The 17565-nt window shown below is 50.4% G+C and overlaps 1 protein-coding gene across 5 annotated transcripts in view; it reads left to right on the plus strand.

Annotated features, from left to right (window-relative positions):
• The window catches only part of Fam178b (family with sequence similarity 178 member B), a 135030-nt gene that overhangs the window by 48456 nt on the left and 69009 nt on the right, over window positions 1-17565 (plus strand). For all 5 annotated transcript variants that reach the window (XM_042265660.2, XM_042265659.2, XM_076557487.1 and 2 more), the window contains 2 exons: window positions 5566-5671; window positions 8466-8550. In XM_042265660.2, coding sequence (XP_042121594.2) covers window positions 5566-5671; window positions 8466-8550 — 191 coding nt within the window. The remainder of the gene's footprint in view (window positions 1-5565; window positions 5672-8465; window positions 8551-17565) is intronic.

Here is a 17565-nt window from a genome sequence, read left to right on the forward strand (position 1 = left end):
CATTGCTCAACTTCAACAGTCAGCCAGTCTTTTCTCTCTCTTCCTGCCTGTCAACATAGCACTCTATTTTTAGATGCTATTGCCCCTAAAAATAGTAACTTCTTATCCATATCAATCAGTGTTGAGAGTTTGATTATCTTATATGTGTGTGTGGAGGTCAGAGGACAACTTTTAGGAGTCAGTTCTTGCTTTTCATGCAGGTCCTAGGAATTGAACTCAGGTCAGCAGCCATGACAGCAAGTACCTTTTCCATCTCATGCATCGTGCCAGCCTATAAATGTTTAATAGATTATTATGATTGGTATCAGAACAAAGTCCAAGAATTGCAATTTTACTGTGTGATGCTGTCCTAAGTAATTATATGTTGCTTCGACGCCCTAACATACCCATTTTCCTAGTTTTTTTTTTTTTTTTTGAAATACACATTCTTTTCAGCTTTTCTCTGTTATAAATAGTGCATCAATGTCTAGACGCCTGGGTGTCATGAAATTATGAGGTGTGCGTGTGACCCCTGATAAAGGTTCACCTGGCCATAGTGAGAAGAGGCCAAATAAGGAAGTGATGAAAGGGGGAAGGAAGGGAGGGAGGGAGGGAGGGAGGAAAGGAAGGAAGGAAGGAAGGAAGGAAGGAAGGAAGGAAGGAAGGAAGGAAGGAAGGAAGGAAGGAAGGAAGGAAGGAAGGAAGGAAGGAATAAGGAGACAGACAGAGGAGCAAGGAAGGCAGCTGGCTGGGAGTGGGCAGGCATGGCTGGGTGTCAGAGAAAGGAAGGCTGCCTTAGCATGGGGTGGGGGGAGCGTGGTACCAACAGCAAGTTTCTGCCTCTAGTAGGCTGGCTGGTGGCAGGAAGTATTTGACAGATGAGATGGCCCATGGAGCAATGATCTGGATCAGAGCTGCTCTGCCGAAGGGAGCCAGGTGGCTGCCCAGCTTCCCTAGAGGAAGAATGCAGACCCTCCTCCTTCAGATATGCTAATGAGCAGTGGACATGATGCTGGCAGTGCCTCAGATCGGTGGTGTTGGCTCTTATTTGGCTTTCTGGAGGAATGCCCTTGTGTGACATGGCAATGTGACACTATGTATGTAAAGGGGGCTGAGCACTGGGTAAGGGCCACTTCCTTGACCATCTTTTTCAAGGAAGTCTTCAAGTCTAGACATAAGAGTGGGAACAATAGACATCCAGTCATGACCCTATGGTATTGGTCAGAAACATGACCTTAGAAGAAAGTACAAGATTACAAGGCTTTTCCATACAAAGTCAGTCCTGGGCCACTGAGAGGCTCAACAGGAAAGGCACTTGCTGCTAAGCCTGGTGACCTGAGTTTGATCCCTTGAACCCACAGTGGAAGGAGAGACCCAATCCCCAAGAGTTGTCCTCTGATCTCCACCCGTGAACTGTGGTATACGTGTATCTGTACTCACACATCATACACACACATGCATGTGCAAGAGCGCATGTGTGCACACAATTTAAAGTTAATGCTTTGTGAGCCGACAAGTAATTTTTCAAGTTTGCCCTCCTGCATTTTTCAAACATTTTGCAGTTGGCAGGTGGTCCTTAGGGGAGGGGACGTGGGTGCTGTTACTTTAAAAGTCACCTCTTGAATAGAGTCACCTCCTCGGTACCTTCCATGAAGGGAGAACGGTTTCCTCTGAGCAGAGAGGGAAGTGTGTCCTCGAAGCTCAAGCGTGCCATCCACCTGGAGCGGCAGGGCAAGGACACAGGCTCAGCCTCCAAGTCTGGGGTCCTCATGGAGGTTCTCATGCTGCCCCAGAGCACCCTCCCTTGTCTGTCTCCAGGCTGATTGACACATGACCTCATGATGACAGGCATTGGTTCCCAGGATCCCAGAAGCCAACCCTTGTTTCCTCCTTCATTGACAGCAGTTGAGGAAATTTGATCTTCCCAAATAGGGGCCTGGAAGGGCATTGGGCTAGATGGAGGCCCACATGCTGCACAAGACAGTAGCCTACTACTCCCACGAAGGTAGAGATTGCCTTCCCCAGCGTGTGTGTGTGTGTGTGTGTGTGTGTGTGTGTGTGTGTGTGTGTGTGTGTGTCCGTCCGTGTGTCCCTTCTGGGTGTGAGGGCATACAAGCTACCAGGAAGCCTTGTGTAGCCTGGGCTCTTGCTCTGTGAATATTGCAGGATTGGGAGGAAGCAGGAGATGGGTAGGTCTGAACGTCTTCAGCTGATGTGGCACGCAGTGTCCACATTAACCCGGACCCCACAGCTCAGGCTGTTTAGTCTGTGCACCTTTCCTGGACGAGGGCGCCAGGTTAAAGCCAGCCATGGGGCCAGCAGGTGCCCAGAAGGAAGGGGAAGCAGCAAAGCTGGGCCACTTTGCTGGCATCCCTAGGCTTCTGACAGGGTGGTATTCTCACTCTTCCCTTTAAACAAAGAAGGAAAGCAGGGCACAGGCAGACATTTCTACCGTTACTCATTCTACTCTGTTTGGGCGTTTTATTGAAACTTTGCATCTGAAAACTTGGCAAGGGCCCAGGAAGGGATACTGTATAAATAGTTCCCCGTGGTGTTTATCCTTCTGCTGTGGCTGGGATTCGCGCGGCATTTAGAGACTCTTCCCATTGGGACTGATGCCCATAAAGTGGACTTGCAGGCAGAAGCTGGAAGACTCTTCGCTTGGACAGTATCAGGATCAGACATTCCAAGGAGGCTGCAGCTCTGTTCAGAAGCCCACCATGTGAACCAAGCTGGTCCCCCATTTGCTGTCTGCTGGCTGGCTTTCTCCTTTTTTGGCCGACTTCCTGCCTCCCTCTCTTCTGTTGCAGCCGGCGGTGAGGAAATAGATATCTGCCCTCTGTCATAGCTGTGATGGCTGAGGATTAGCAGTGTGCACAGTGTGGCTGTGCCCTGTCCCTCTCATTTCCAGTCGTAGCTAAGGGCCTTCCATGGGACCTTTTCTTCACTGGCATCCCGGGGATGACAGCTGGGTGCTCCGTGCTCAGCCTGGACTGTGTGGCATCCGCTGTCCCTCCCTTCTCCAGAGTCCTTGACATTCTCAAACTGACTTCTGACCTCAGCGTTGGCAAAGGCATTAACTTGAACCCAGCATCAGTGTTCTTTTTTTTTGGGGGGGGGGTTCAAAACAGGGTTTCTCTGTGTAGCTTTGTGCCTTTCCTGGAACTCGCTTTGGAGACCAGGCTGGCCTCGAACTCACAGAGATCCTCCTGGCTCTGCCTCCCGAGTGCTGGGATTAAAGGCGTGCGCCGCCGCCGCCGCCGCCGCCGCCGCCGCCGCCGCCGCCGCTGCCGCCACCACCACCCAGCTCAGTGTTCTTTTTTATTTGGGGTTTTTGTTGATGTTTAATGTTTTATTACATTTGTGTGTGTGTGTGTGTGTGTGTGTGTGTGTGTGTGTGTGTGTGTGTGTGTGTGTGTGTGTGTGTGTATACGTATACACATGCATACCACACCATGTTCGTGGAGACCGAAGAGCAGCTTTCTACTGTATGGGTCCCAGGAATCAGAATCAGGCTGTCAAGATTGGCAGCAAGTGCCTTTACCAGCTGAGCTGTCTCTCTGGCCTGGTGTCAGCATCCTTGGTGTGGAGATCGGACACTGGCTTTTATGGATCTGACAACTGACTGTGTCTCCCAAGGTTTGTGAGTTTTCATGGCATACCTGCCTTCCTTTTTGTTCCAGGCCTCCCAGACCGGGGATGCTATGGGGCCTGTTCTTCCTCTTGAGGGTCAGGCCAGTGTCTGCACTAGGTTGTCCATGTCACCGTGACCAGCAGCTCCCCCCACATCCGGTGAACTACACTTGGCTCGTTCCCCAGTCTCATCAAACTCCTGGCATCTCATTTAGCTGGAAACCTAGATTGCCTAGACAGCTGTTGTCTGCAAGGCACCGTGGGCTCAGGCCTTCTCCGGCTCCCTTGCTCCTGGCCTTATGGCTGAAATCACCCTTGACGGAGATGAACTCGAAGGCAGCTCTCATTTCTCCAGCAGGAAGTCCACTGAGAACCCGAGGAGCAGAAGGAGGACGCTGTGACATCCCCCTTGGAGCAGCAGTTGAAAATGTGTGCTCAAGGCCACCAGGGGCTTGTACACTTGGCTCCCCCACTGAGCAACTGGCAGAGTGCCCCACCCCAGAAGAATGCCAGAGCCAGTGTCTCCCAGAATCCCCTGCTTTCCAGTGGCCTCGACACATACCTCTTAGCGGGTGCTGCCAGTGTGTAAAACACTCAGGCTTCCTTTGCCAGAGTGCTGTCCCTTTGCCTGCATCAAGAAAGCATCCTTGTGACAAGCACCTGGGACAGAACTGGTAGGGCCTGTACACACAGGAAAGTGTTTCAGAGCAGTTAACGCGCCCTGACCACAGGAACAATGTCTCTTTCTCTTCCAAATTTAAATGACTTCAAATCTATATAATTTGTAAATGGCCTGGACAGGCTCAGAGTGTGACAGCAGCTTGGCGCAAGGGAAAATCTTGGTTTTGGAGCATTCTGTTCCTGGCAGATGGCAGTGTGATGTCCTTTTCAAAAAAGTGGTAGAGCAGAGAGGGCTGGCCGAGAAGATTGGACCCACGATGTTATCTGAATATTTACTCTATGGTTTCATTTCCTGGAATCCAAGTTGGCCATCTTTGGGCTATTCTCTAAATAAAAAGCACAAAAATGAATAGAGGGTGGAACACCCTACCTCACACCCAGTTTCAAGTGACCAGGAACTCAGAAGGTGACTAAGTCCAACCAAGCCTTCTCAAGTTTCTTCCAAAGCACTACAGCTGCTCGCAATACACCACACAACTAACTAGCCTGTTTTGTTTTCCAAAGACCCGGGTCCTGAGGTCCAGGAGACCTGACAGAGCTGCTCTCCCTGCCAGCAGCCTGGTTCTGACAGGATGCAGGACAGCACACCCGGGTTCTAGTTAAAACCATGTTACTGACCTGAACACACACATGCACTCCCAGGACAAAGGCAGCCCACACAGTCTGAAGAAGGCTTCTTGGGACCCTTCCTGGGTATTTCCTTCCCAGAACTCCCCGGTCCTGGGCCCCTTTCTGTTGTCTTCCCACCCTCTCAGGTATCCCCCTCGGTGTCAGAAAAACACAAGATGAGGCGGAAACACTGTGTAACTAGACCCAAAGACGCAGGTGCCCACGGGTAATTCTGTCTACCCCTTGCAGCTGGAGCCCCAGAAGGAGCCTCAGGCGGGGATGGCTGACCCCTGGGTTCTCCCCTTACCTGGCCAGGATCCTTACCTTGGTTTCCCACTCTGTCAAATAACAAGGGACAAGGGCAAATACTAGTTAGTTGTGGGTTTAAGACACCATGTAGTGTGTCTGTGGGAAGCATTGGAGACAACAAGCTGCTCTGATGATGTCATGAGTAGTTTTTTTTTTTCCTTCCCATGATGTCTCATGACAAGGACTCTAAAAATACAATTGTCCTTAATGTTCCTATGTGCTTCGTGGCATCCCGGTAAAGCAAAGGTGAGTCTAGCATTGCCACTGAGCCCTGCTTGCCAAGGGGCCCCCGCTGAGGAAGGCTGCTGTGCTGCCAGCTGGTACTACCCTAACCTGACTACCCTGACCCCGCAGGTCCTCACAGGCCCAGCAGCTCTCCTTTCTGCACCAGGGTCTCCTGAGCAACCTCTACCTGCACGCCTCTGACTACCCGCGACCTCTGCTGCAGTGGCTGTTCCAGGTGAGAGACACAGACCCGCCGCTAGGTGGCGGGAACGATGCAGCCCTCTGGCCCCGCCAGGCCCCAAGGCCAGATTGGCTGGCCGCTTAGCTTCTTTTTGCTTTGGACACTTCAGATCCGGGTGACAGAGGAGGGTGGGTAAGGATTAATCCTTACTGTAATGCTGAAGATGCCGAGGTGCAGGAGGTGCAGGGACTCAGCTAGTCCCAGAGATGGAGTCTGTCTGGACGTCTCTGTTCAGTACCCCCAGACTGTGTGCCTCTAGGGTATTCCTGTGCTACCTACCCAGTGAGGGGTCTGTTTTTCCTGAGGTGCCCAGCATTGTTCCTAATAGGCTTAGAACTGAGTGACTTGGTCCATTCTAGTCAACAAGAGTGTCCATCATAAACACCATGTCCCCTGCTTTGCCCCCCACATCCCCAATCCTGCTATCACAGCCATGAATGGCTCATCCCAGGGGCACAGCTGGAGGGGGCACCCAAGGCCTGTCTGCAGCCCTGGAGGTCAGAGCTGGTGAGTTCATTGCTACAGACTCTCTGGAGTTTAAGGGTTTGCTACTCTGTGAAGCTGTAGGTGGTCTGGAAGAGCCTAGAACAGTTCCTTCTGCCCCAGTTTCCTCCCCGAGGAACATTTGCCTTGCGGCAACACACATTCTGTGTGAGGATGTAAACCTCTGGTAGGTGAAAGGCTAGCAGACGGCCCGGGACCTAATGCTGCCCTCCAAATGTCCTGCGCTTGCCTTGCCTTGGCCGCCGCCCAGGCCTGCCCCTGTCTGGGGATGGGCTGGTCACAAGTTACAGCGGGTACCAGAGCTGCCAGTTGAGGCCTGGAGCCCAGCTGCCAATCAGGGCTGCCATGCAGGGTGGAGTGTTAAGGCTCTTCCCAAGCTTAGCGGGCTGGCTGCCTTCCAGATGGAGCTCACTCGGCAGCCTCTGGGGACCCTTGTGGTGCCCCTGTCCTGGAGGGGAAGGACTCCTGGGACCCTTATGCATAGCTGTCACCCTGCTCTCTGTCTCTCCCAGTCCCTGGGGTGGGGAGATTGGGCCTGCAGGGCGGGTAGGAGCTGGGAACAGTCAGGCCATTATTCTGCACCCGCAGCCGTTTCTCCTGCTCCATGCACAGTGGATGACAAATACACAATCGGCCATTGGGAGGCACAAAGAACCCCTCTAAGACATCGCCCACAGAGGGTCCTTGTGTGACCCTGACAGGCGAGGAGTGCCCTCCCTTTTCATGGCTCAGTCTCCACTAGGTTCCGGAATTCAGGCCATGGACTGGTGGAGAAATCTCCCCTATCTTTTGTGCCACCTCCATAGCACCAAGAGGGGTGCCAGGGGAGAGGACGAGACCTAGCCCCAGGTGGAAGCTCAGGCTGCCGCTTTGGGCAAGTCCTTGGTGGTGTCAGCTTTGTGTGATGGAGCCAGCAGTCCAGTGTGGGTTAAATGAGAAAGTCCTGTCTGTCTGGTTGCATGTCTCTCCTGCAGATCCCCAGCTCTGCTTAGGGCCTGGGCAAGGAACAGCAAGGGCATGGATCTGCTTCCTGCCTCTGTCAGGCTCCGTCTCCCTAAAGCCACTGACTGCAGGGCCTTCTCACAGGGAGTCAGACAAGGCTAGGCCTCAGGCCGAAGGAAACCAGGGACAGGGAGGGATGGGCACTCGAGGCAGGCTTCTGAATGGGAAACTAGCTGACCTGTCCAGGCACATTTAACTCAATTGGGCAGGTCACAGGTTATCCATTCTAACACGAGGAGTGACCAGCAGAACTTACCACCTCTGCTCAGTTGACCACTCCTTTGGAAAAGATGTCCTATTGTTGCTGGGACTTGGTAGGTCCTGGGCTTGTCTCTTCCCTGCTCCCAGGGCCTCTTGAGGTACACTGTACACACCAGGTAAACAGCCCAGGCCTCAGCACTCCGGACTTACATGCACCCCTCACCATGGTCACAGAGGCACCTATTGATGGGCCTTTCCAGGGAGGGTGGACTAAAGCAGGTAGCCTACATCCCCAGTGAATTTATGTTCATGTTGGTAGATGTTAAAGCTGTTAGAACTGAGAAGGTTGGAATACAGGAGAAGAGCAGGGCCTTGGATTCTGACACAGAATCCTTAAGAACCACAGCTGGGAGGAAGGGAAGCCATAGGCCCTATGGAGCAGGAGACTGAGGAAATGGTTCGCTACAGTCAGGCTCCAGCAGTCTCCTCATTGTGTGTGGTAGAGGGGTGGAGAGTGGGGCGGGGGGTATGTTCTGGAACCAGGTGACCCATGAGAATCATCTTAGTTGGGGATGGGAGGGCGGGGGGGGGGGGGGTCGAGCTCGTAGACCCCAGTGCTGGCCTAGAGAGTGCCACTTTTTGAGCCAGGCATAGCCTGTAAGATCAGCTTCCAGGTACAGAGTCCTGCTTTGCTTGCCGTCTCCAGATGTGTGGCCGAGCAGGAGGAAGGGAGTCTTGGCATCTGTAAAGCAATAGTCATGACAGTATCCTTCCACCCTACTGACTTGGAAGCATTAAATGAGATATATTTAATACACAATATTGTATACATGTATGAAACTGTTTCTGGTGACTTATACCTAGAATCTCAGCACTTGGGAGGTAAAGGCAGGAAAACCTGGAGTTCAAGGTTATCCTTAATTATACAGCGAGTTCTAGGCCAGCCTTGGCTACGTGAGATCCTGCCTTTGAGGGTCTTTGAGAACAAACAAGAAAAGATAATAAATTTGTATGAAGTCTTGCTACTATTACTCTGTGATACATTTTTGTTGTTGCTGTTTTTGTTTTGTTTTCTTCCTAGTTGTTAACATGGCCTCCAGAAACATCTTCAAGAGCTTTTGATCTCCTCTGGGATCTCAGCATAGATGGACTATTCCGTCAGCCTGGTAAGTACCAGGGTGCAGAGTGTGTACTCACACACTGGAGCCTGTCTCCCTACCCCCACCCCAGCCCGGCATGCTGTGGGGACATGCGTCACCTGTGATGGAGACATCAGGCCGCACATCTTTGGCTCCGACTCCAGTGTCTTGACAAACAGCCAGCAGGCTCCTTGGAACCCCCACCAGGCTGTGGTCCAGTTCTCAGTGACCAAATCCAGGCTGACCTCACAGCCTCCTGGGATCCCTGTACCGTTCAGAAAGGACAGCTTGTCATCCAAATCCTTCCAGGGACCCAGGAGGGAGAGCGGCAGCACATCGGAGTTGCACTTTGGCCTGGTGTCACCAGGAAGGAAGCTCAGAGCTGCTCCCACCCCGTGCTCTCCTAACGGCACCTCAGTTGAGTGACAGCCTCCGGTCTCTGCCTTGGCTGGGGCATTTTGGGTATATTTGACTCAGCATTCCAGAGAAGCGTTTCATGTCCTGCTAGTGGCTACACCTTCCCCGGATGCCATCATTTGGTACCTGAACCTAGACACTTGGGCACCAAAAATTGTTATGTAAGCAGTTGGAAGGTGCTTACAGCTGGCAGGGAGGGACTCTCAGAGGACTGGACTCCACCTTTGTCCAGCCATTACTCCTACCCCAAAGCACGCACGCACACAGCTCTGAGGGCCAAGGTTGAAGCCCGGGGTACCCCAGAGCCCCCGGCCCTTTGAGTGTCTGCCTTGTATTCTTCTGCTTCAGGGGTTGCCAAGACGGAGCCATCTGTCAAATCAGAGCGTTCCAGACGCCCCCGTGGGCCCCTCACTAAGGCTTCTCAGAAGCCACCAGTCCGAGCGTGTTCTTCCTTTTCGTAACCTCTGCCCCTGTGGCCTGTGTAGCCTTTTGCGGCCTCAGGGCCGCCTCTGCAGCATGCCTGCCCTTTTGGAAACAGAGGCCTTCCTTGTCCACGGCTCTCCATGCTGTGCTATGTCTCCTCCACTCTGCCCTCCTCCCCAGTCAGGAGGGCTACAAAGTAGCTCCTGGGTTTCTGGTTCTCTGCTCTGGTTCCCCCAGCTTCAGAGTGTGTCCTTAGATGTCACCTTTGAGCCCACATGGGTTCTGTCCCCTGCTAAGTAGAATAAAGCCTGGCCTAGAGAATTCCCTGTCTGAGATGAGGATCCCCACTGACTTAGTTAGCCTGAACCACAAAGAACTAACTTAAACGGGTATCTGCACACCTGTGTTCACCATAGCATTGTTCATAACAGACAAAAGGTGGAAGCGGCCTACGTGCCTGACAGATGAGCAGATAAACAAAATATGACATATCTGTATGTATGTATGATGAAATACATATATATGGTGGGCAGAGTAGGCATGTGACGGGAGGAAGGCAACTCGGACACACGCTGCAGTATAGATGAGCCCCAGAACCCTTATGTTACTGAAACAGAACTGTGGCAGAAGGACAGGCACCTTGATCCCACTTGCATGCCATCCCTCAAGAGGGGGGGTTCATAGAGCTGTAGCCACCAGGGGCTGAGGAGAGAGAGGGGAGTTGTTCAGCAGCTTTTGGCTTGGGAAGCTGCTCATGGCCATGCAGCAGTGAGGGTGTAGGGCCACTGCCCTCACAGGCCACAAAGCCTCCTCCTGTCTGCAGCATGTTTGACTGCCTAGCTGCACCCCGACACAGGAGACATATAAAGGTTAATTTAAATCCAGGATGGCTACAAAAGAAGCCTTGCTCCTCAGGTTCACGTAGAGCCTGGAGGCCCTGGGGCCTTTGTGAGGACAGCAGAGCTCAAGGCAGAACTGTAGGACTGCCTTGCCTTCACACCTGTCTTCTCCACACCTCGGTTCCTGTTCCCTGGGGTGTGCTAACTGATGGCTCTTCTCTGACTGCCTGTCCTGTGGAAGGTCTTCTGCGGTCACTTTTATCCCAGCCCACTTACTGAGTCTGGAGAGTAGGGCACAGTTTCAGCATGTCCTGTGACGGGAGTTAAAGACTTGAGCACTCCAGGTAGGCTGATGTTTAAGGGCAGGATGTGTTGAGAAGCAGCTGGTGATGAACTTGGAGGATGGAATATTCTGGAACTTAACTAGTCTTTACCTCAGGGAATATTCACTATCCACTCACAGATGCCTGGAGGCCTCCTGCATTAGGGTCCAGCTGGATGGCAAAGGGACAGGATGACTCAGGCCAGCCCTTGTCCTCAGAAAGCAGATGACCAAGGGGAGGGCAGGGAGCCAGCACCTACCATCAGAGGAAGAGGAAGCAGAGGAGGGGGACTGGACTTCCACCTGGGGGTGGCTGGCCTGCAGGAGCCAGGCCCCAGGAGGCTTTTGATCACCTCTGGAAACTGCATGGGGCAGGATTGCACACTCACTTGCCAGGAGGGCAAGTGAGCCCCAGATGGAGTGCCTGCCCTATCTGAAGGGTCCACCCACACAGGTTGGGTCCAGGTCAGTGCATGCCATCACACAGCCTTCTTGTTGTCAAGGCATTTTTTCATTGAACTGTACCTTGACTGTTAGTGGCATGACAGGAAAACCACAGGTAGCTGGTTGTGTGTTCTCTGCAGCATCGGGTCTCTGGTTTCTGTGTCCACCTTTTCTGTTCCTTCACCTCAAGGCTCCAAAATGGCTGCCATAGGATTATCACGCATTACATGTTCTCATGAGACAGGGTTCAAGGCTGAAAAGAGAGGGCTCAGTGATAAAATGTCTGCCTAAGCAGGAAAACCTGAGTCTGATCCCTACACGCAAATTTAAAAAAGGCAAAGTTGAAACACGGCCACAAGAAGAGTCCTCCACTTTGCATGAATTTCTCTCTGTATGTGCGTTATTTACCTTGCTGTTGCTGTGATTAAATACCGTGTCCAAGACAGCCTCTGGGAGAGTTTTACTTGGGCTTATGGTTGCAGAGAAATGAGTCTGTCATGGCAGCCAGCGGCAAGCCTGGCAGCAGGAAGCTGAGCACTCACATCTTTTTTTTTCTTTTTTAAGATTTATTTATTTATTTATTATGGATACAGCATATGTGACTGCAGGCCAGAAGAGAGCACCAGGCCTCATTACAGATGGTTGTGAGCCCCCATGTGGTTGCTGGGAATTGAACTCATGACCTCTGGAAGAGCAGTCAGTGCTCTTAACCTCTGAGCCATCTCTCCAGCCCCGAGCACTCACATCTTAACCCCAGCACAAGGCAGAGAGGGAAGTGGGGTGAGACTGAACTCTCAATGCTCCTCCCGGTGACCGTGACTGCTTCTTCAGCAAAGCTGTGTTATTTCCTCTACCAGCCTGGGTCAAGTGTCCAAATGCCTGCGCTATAGGGGCCATTCCTCATTCAGACCATCACACATACTCCTTTTCTTGATTGATTGCATGCGTGCGTGCGTGCGTGCGTGCGTGCGTGCGTGCGTGCGTGCCTGTGTGTGTGTGTGTGTGTGTGTAGGCGCTGGTGACGATGTACCCACCACTGCATGGTCACGCAATCCCCGCCTTAAAAAGCCAGACGTGGACCCCCATCTCTCTGCGCTCTCTGCTCTGTGTTCTCTCTCTGTTCCCTGCTCCACTCCCTCCCCGGCCAGGCCTGGCTCCCCTCCTATCCCCTACTTTGTTCTAATAAAGCTCTTTGTAACTCTGGCAGTCGTGGCCGTGGCTGTGGCCGTGACTTTTCCGCCAGCACCAGCGCCGTTTCACTACCACCGAGTGCTGGGATTAAAGGTGTGCCGCATTACACCCGGCTGACACGGACTTTTTGTTTGTTTGCTTGAAGTTTTTTGAGATATGGTCTCTACATAGCCCTGGTTGTCCCAGAATGCACTCTGTAGACCAGTCTGGCCTTTAAGTCACAGAGATCCACCCGCCTCTGCCTCGGGTTTGCTGGGGTTAAAGGCGTGCGCCACCACACCCAGCCCACCAGGACATTCTTTCCACCTTGTTTCGCTGTACAGAACTGGGCCACAGGCTTCAAAGGCTGCTTGCCATATTTTCTGACTGTCAGTGCCCTTTGAACATCTTGGCTGTGTGTGGAGTTTTCAGTCTCATAAAGCTGACCCTCTAGGACAAAACCCAAGAAGCCCATTTCCCCAGCTTCTTTTCAGATACTCTTTTTTTTTAGAATGAGTTCCTGAACTGTACAGTACAACAAGGCTCCCTGTTTGTACAGTCTTGCCACTGTGTTAACTACTCTGAGGCTCCAGAGATAAGTCTGAAGACCATGGAGGGATGCACTAGGTACATGATTTGAAGACTATGAGAAGATATGCGGTGTGTGTGGCTTCTTTGAATTGTTGTCATATTTTGTATAAGGGACCCAAGGAACCTCAGATTTTTGGAGAGGGTCTTGGAACCAACCCCAGGATTCCAAGGGTGGCTACATTGTCTGAGCATACTTATCCCAATAGCCTGTATCTGTACCTCTAATATCTGGTCAACTAGTTCCTTAGGTGGCAAAGTTGGCAGAGAAGTAACTATCTAGACATTACAAAGAAACAGCAAATGCTAGACCCTGACACGTGCAGCCCTAGTTCTGGCTAGATGTGCCTCCTCTGCGGGACCTTCTGGCAGGAAATAGCCTGGTTTCTGCTGGAATAGCCAGAGCTGTTTCTGCAGACTGTGGCTCAGAGACCTGGCTGCTGCTGAGGCCTCCCGTGGCTCCTCTGCTAAGGTGCAGGGCGGTCTAGATCCTACCACAGGGCGGACATGCTGCCCTGAGCAGACAGCAGCACAAACGGTGCTCCCTGATCAAGGAAGAAGGGCGTGGCTGTCAGCTCAGCAGCCCAGAACCTGCTGCTGTCAGACCTGGACATTTTCAAGTATCCTTTCTGTTGTTGTGATCAAACACTCACCAAAACCAAGTTGGGGAGCAAAGTGTTTATTTGGCTTGAATTTCCAGGTCACAGCCCATCATTGAGGTAGGTCAGGGCAGAGTCAAAGCAGGAACCTGGAGCTGGCTGGCTGGCTGTAGACTCACTCACTGGTGTATGCTTGGTTAGCTCAGCCATCTCTGCTGTCTGCCTACAGAATGCTTTGTTATTCCCAAAGAAACTTTATACCCACCCATTGGCAGTCAGACCCTTCCCAGTATACCCTTCTGGCCAGTTCCTGGCAACCTTTAATCTACTGTCTCTTTGCCTACTTGACATAAAGTTAGTTAGTTAGGTTTTTTTCTTTTTGTTTCTTTAGGAATCTTATGTATCCCAGACTAGTCTGTATCTGAGACCAGTCTTGAATTCTTTTTCTTTAGAGGATCTCACCATACAGCACTGGCCGATGTGGTACCCACTGTGTAGATCAGGCTGACCTCAAATTCACCCCTGCCTTTGCCTCTGCCTCCCAAATGCTGGTATTAAAGGCCTGGACCTGTATGCTCAGTGCCACAGTGGCTATTTACATAATACCACACAGTCTGTAGTGTTTTTCTCTGGCTTCTTGCAAAATGTTTTCAAGGTCCATGCCTGCTTTAGTCTGCCTTATTACTCTGAGACAGTTCTGACTGAATTGGATGCTCATTCCTTTGGGTTGGACAGGCTGTCCAGGAAGCTCTTAGACAATGTTGAGGTTACAGGCACACTTACTTATACCCAGCTTTTTATGTGGGTGCTGGGGCTTCCAGCTCAGTTCCACTGAGCAGCTCCCCATTTCCAGCTTTCATTTTGGCAAGTTCAGTTTACCATTTTGCTTCCCCTTCTACCCATTCTTTGGGGTTCAGTTTAAAGATGCCATTGCCTGGTCCTGACAACCGTGGTTTCTTCTAAAAGTTTTCTCCTTTTAGATCATAAATTTGGGCCTTTTGAGTCAAGTGGGTGATGCACATATCTATCGGGAGGTAGAGGCAGGTAGATCTCTATGAGTTTGAGACCAGCTTGGTCTATAGTGAGTTCCAGGTCAGTCAAGGCAACATAGTGAGAATTCTGTCTTAAAAAATACTAACAAACCAGGCAGTGGTGGCACACGACTTTAATCCTAGCACTCGGGAGGCAGAGCCAGGAAGATCTCTATGAGTTCGAGGCCAATCTGGGCTACAGAGTGAGTTCCAGAAAAGGCACCAAAGTTACAGAGAAACCCTGTCTTGAAAAACAAACAAACAAACAAACAAACAAACAAACAAACAAATCCAGGAGGTGGTAGTGCATGCCTTTAATCCCAGCACTCAGGAAGCAGAGTGATAAGCAGATCTCTGAATTACAGGCCAGCCTAGTAAATAATAAACAAACAAACAAACAAACAAACAAACAAATGTAGGTCTTTTGATCTACCATGAATTCCCTCTCCTATATACAAGATGTGAGACAGAGGTTCAGCTTTATTCTGTTTTGTTTTTTCAAGATATAATTTCTCTGTGTAGCCCTGGCCATCCTGGAACTCACTCTGTAGACCAGGCTGGCCTCAAACTCAGAGGTCCATCTGCCTCTGCCTCCCAAGTGTTGGGATAAAAGGCGTGCGCCACCACTGCCCGGCTCAGCTTCATTCTTTCATCGGAGCTGTCTAGTCGTCCCAGCACTGTTCCCTTTTTACTGAATTGTCTTGGCAGCCATGTTGGAAGTCAATTGGTCATGAATGTAGGGGTCTCTTTCTGAATTCCCAGCTTCCTCATTGGTTCATGTGTCTGTTCTTATGCCAACAGCTGGGATTCTTGACTAACTGTAGATTTCAGAAATGAGTTGTGTTCATCCTCTACCCTTTCTGAAATGGTTGCAGCAATTCAGAGTCCCCACATTTTCATCTGAGACGCCATGGAAATCCTGACAATTTATGTAAAAATAACAGCTGGAGTTTTTATTCTTGCTGTGTTGAATCTGTAGCTAGCCAGGCAGTGCTTGCCTTCTGTCTTGGTCTGTTTTGTGTTGCTTTAGCGGAATACCACAGACTGGGTGATTTGGACACAACAGACATGTATTCGGCTCACTGTTTTGGAGACTGGGAAGTCTAAGCCTGAAGGCCACTTCTGGTCAGGACCATACTTCTGTGTCACAAGGTCACCAAAGGCATCAGGAGTATATGAGAGAAGGCCGCTGAACACGTCCTTTCAGGAGGAAGCTCCTCCCAAGATAATCAGCCCATTCTTAAGAATTCTTTTCTCATGACTTCAGCACTCTTGAACAGCCCATCTCTCCCCACTGTGGCTTTGAGAATGAAGTCTCTAACACTGTGGGACACATGCAAACCACGACACCATGGTAACAATCCTGTCTTCAAGTCCATGAACATGGGATAGCTTTCCTCAGTGTTCTTTCCACAGTGTTCGAGTATACATGAGCTATGCTTCCTTTGTTAAGTTTATTCCTAAGTACCAGGGTGGGAGAGATAGCTCAGCAACTAAGAGGTCTTATTAACTCTTGCAGAGGACCCAGGCTCAGGTCCCAGCACCCACATCAGGCAGCCTGTAACTTCAGTTCTAGGGACCAGACACCCTTTGGAGTCCATGGGCTCCTGAAACTCACACAGGCTTACACATACATACACAACTAAAATTAAATAAATAAAATCTAAAGGTATCCCCTAAGTATTTTATTCTTTGCAATGCTATTATAAGTAAGATAATTTTCTTTACTTCCCCTGTGAAGCTTTCACTCCTAACAAAACAAAATATGAGTGGCTTTTCTGCACACTGGCCTTGTGTTCTGCAGCCTTGCCAAACCTGAAGTTTATTAACTATAATCGCTCTTCTGTTTTTCGTTTTTTCTTGTGGTAGAGTTTGGTTTGGAAAGCAAACATTCTTGAGCAATTAACTGTTTGGAAGTAATGACTTCATGTTAGTTTAACAATGTGTTTTGGCTGAATGGTCTTGGTGCTTGCAAAGGTGTGGAACTGGCCATTATCTCAGCCCCAGTCCCCCTGAACCTGTGGAGTAGAAAGCACTGTTTCTCCCCTGTTGGAGACCAAACTCTCCAGAAAAGGAGCAAGGAGCACGTAGGCCCTTTCCCAGCAGCCTCTAGAACAATGTGGTTCATTTTTACCTACGCAGTCCATGCTCTCTCTCCCGGCGTCTCTCATATTTGTGTAGGAGGAGGGGCTGTAGTAAGATAGAATGGCCCTGGCCAGGACATTCTTCAGATACTTTGAAAGTGGGCGAGAAGTTCAACTCTAAGCACAAATTGGTTCATTTTCCTGGGCAGGGTCTCTAGATACTCCTTCTTCCTGCCTTGGTCACTGAATTTTCCCCGTTTTGTTCCCAGGGCTCTGGGATCATTCTTTCTGGGGCTTAGAGGCTCCCAGGTTGCAGGTCACTGTCTGTCATTGCTCTTGTATTTTCTCTCCTTCCTCCTCCTCCTTTCCTTTCCTTCCTTCCTTCTGGTCTCTCTCCAAACTCCCAGACAGTGTTCACAAAGTTCCTTCTTACAAGAAGGAGTCAGAGGTTGAGATGTCACGTAGTTGATAGAGTGCTTGCTTAGCATGTGCAGAGCCCTGGGTTTGATCCTCAGCACAGGGACACCTGAAATCTCAGTGCTTAGTGGGTGACTCAGAAGGTCAAGGTCATCCTTGGCTACATAACAAATCTGAGGCCAGCCTGGGCTACATGAAAACTGTCTCAAAAGCTTATGTCAAGTGGACTGAAAAAACTAACCAGTGCATCCCCCAAAACATTTAGTGATGATAAATCACAAAGCAATTTATTTTAAAATAACTATTTGGTATATACATAATTTTACCATTTCCTTGCATTCTTGATGCTACTGTCTCAATTTCATCTGTACTGGGATTACAGTCATTTACCCCTAGAGCAGTGGTTCTCAATCTTCGTAATGCTGGGACCCTTAAGTACAGTTCCTCATGGTGTGCTGACCCCCAACCATAAAGTTATTTTCATTGCTACTTCATAACTATAATTTTGCTACTGTTATGAATCATAATGCAAATATCTGTTTTCTGATGGTCTTAGGTTACCCCTGTGAAAGGGTTGTTTGATCCTCCAAAGGAGTCTAGACCCACAGATTGAGAACCACTGTTCTAGAGTAGTAAAAACTTATTTAAGATTGGGTTCCCAAGCTAGGCGGTGGTGGCGCACGCCTTTAATCCCAGTGTAGCTAGAGT

The sequence above is a fragment of the Peromyscus maniculatus genome, chromosome 21 (genome assembly GCF_049852395.1).
Source record: "Peromyscus maniculatus bairdii isolate BWxNUB_F1_BW_parent chromosome 21, HU_Pman_BW_mat_3.1, whole genome shotgun sequence".
Lineage (NCBI taxonomy): Eukaryota > Metazoa > Chordata > Mammalia > Rodentia > Cricetidae > Peromyscus > Peromyscus maniculatus.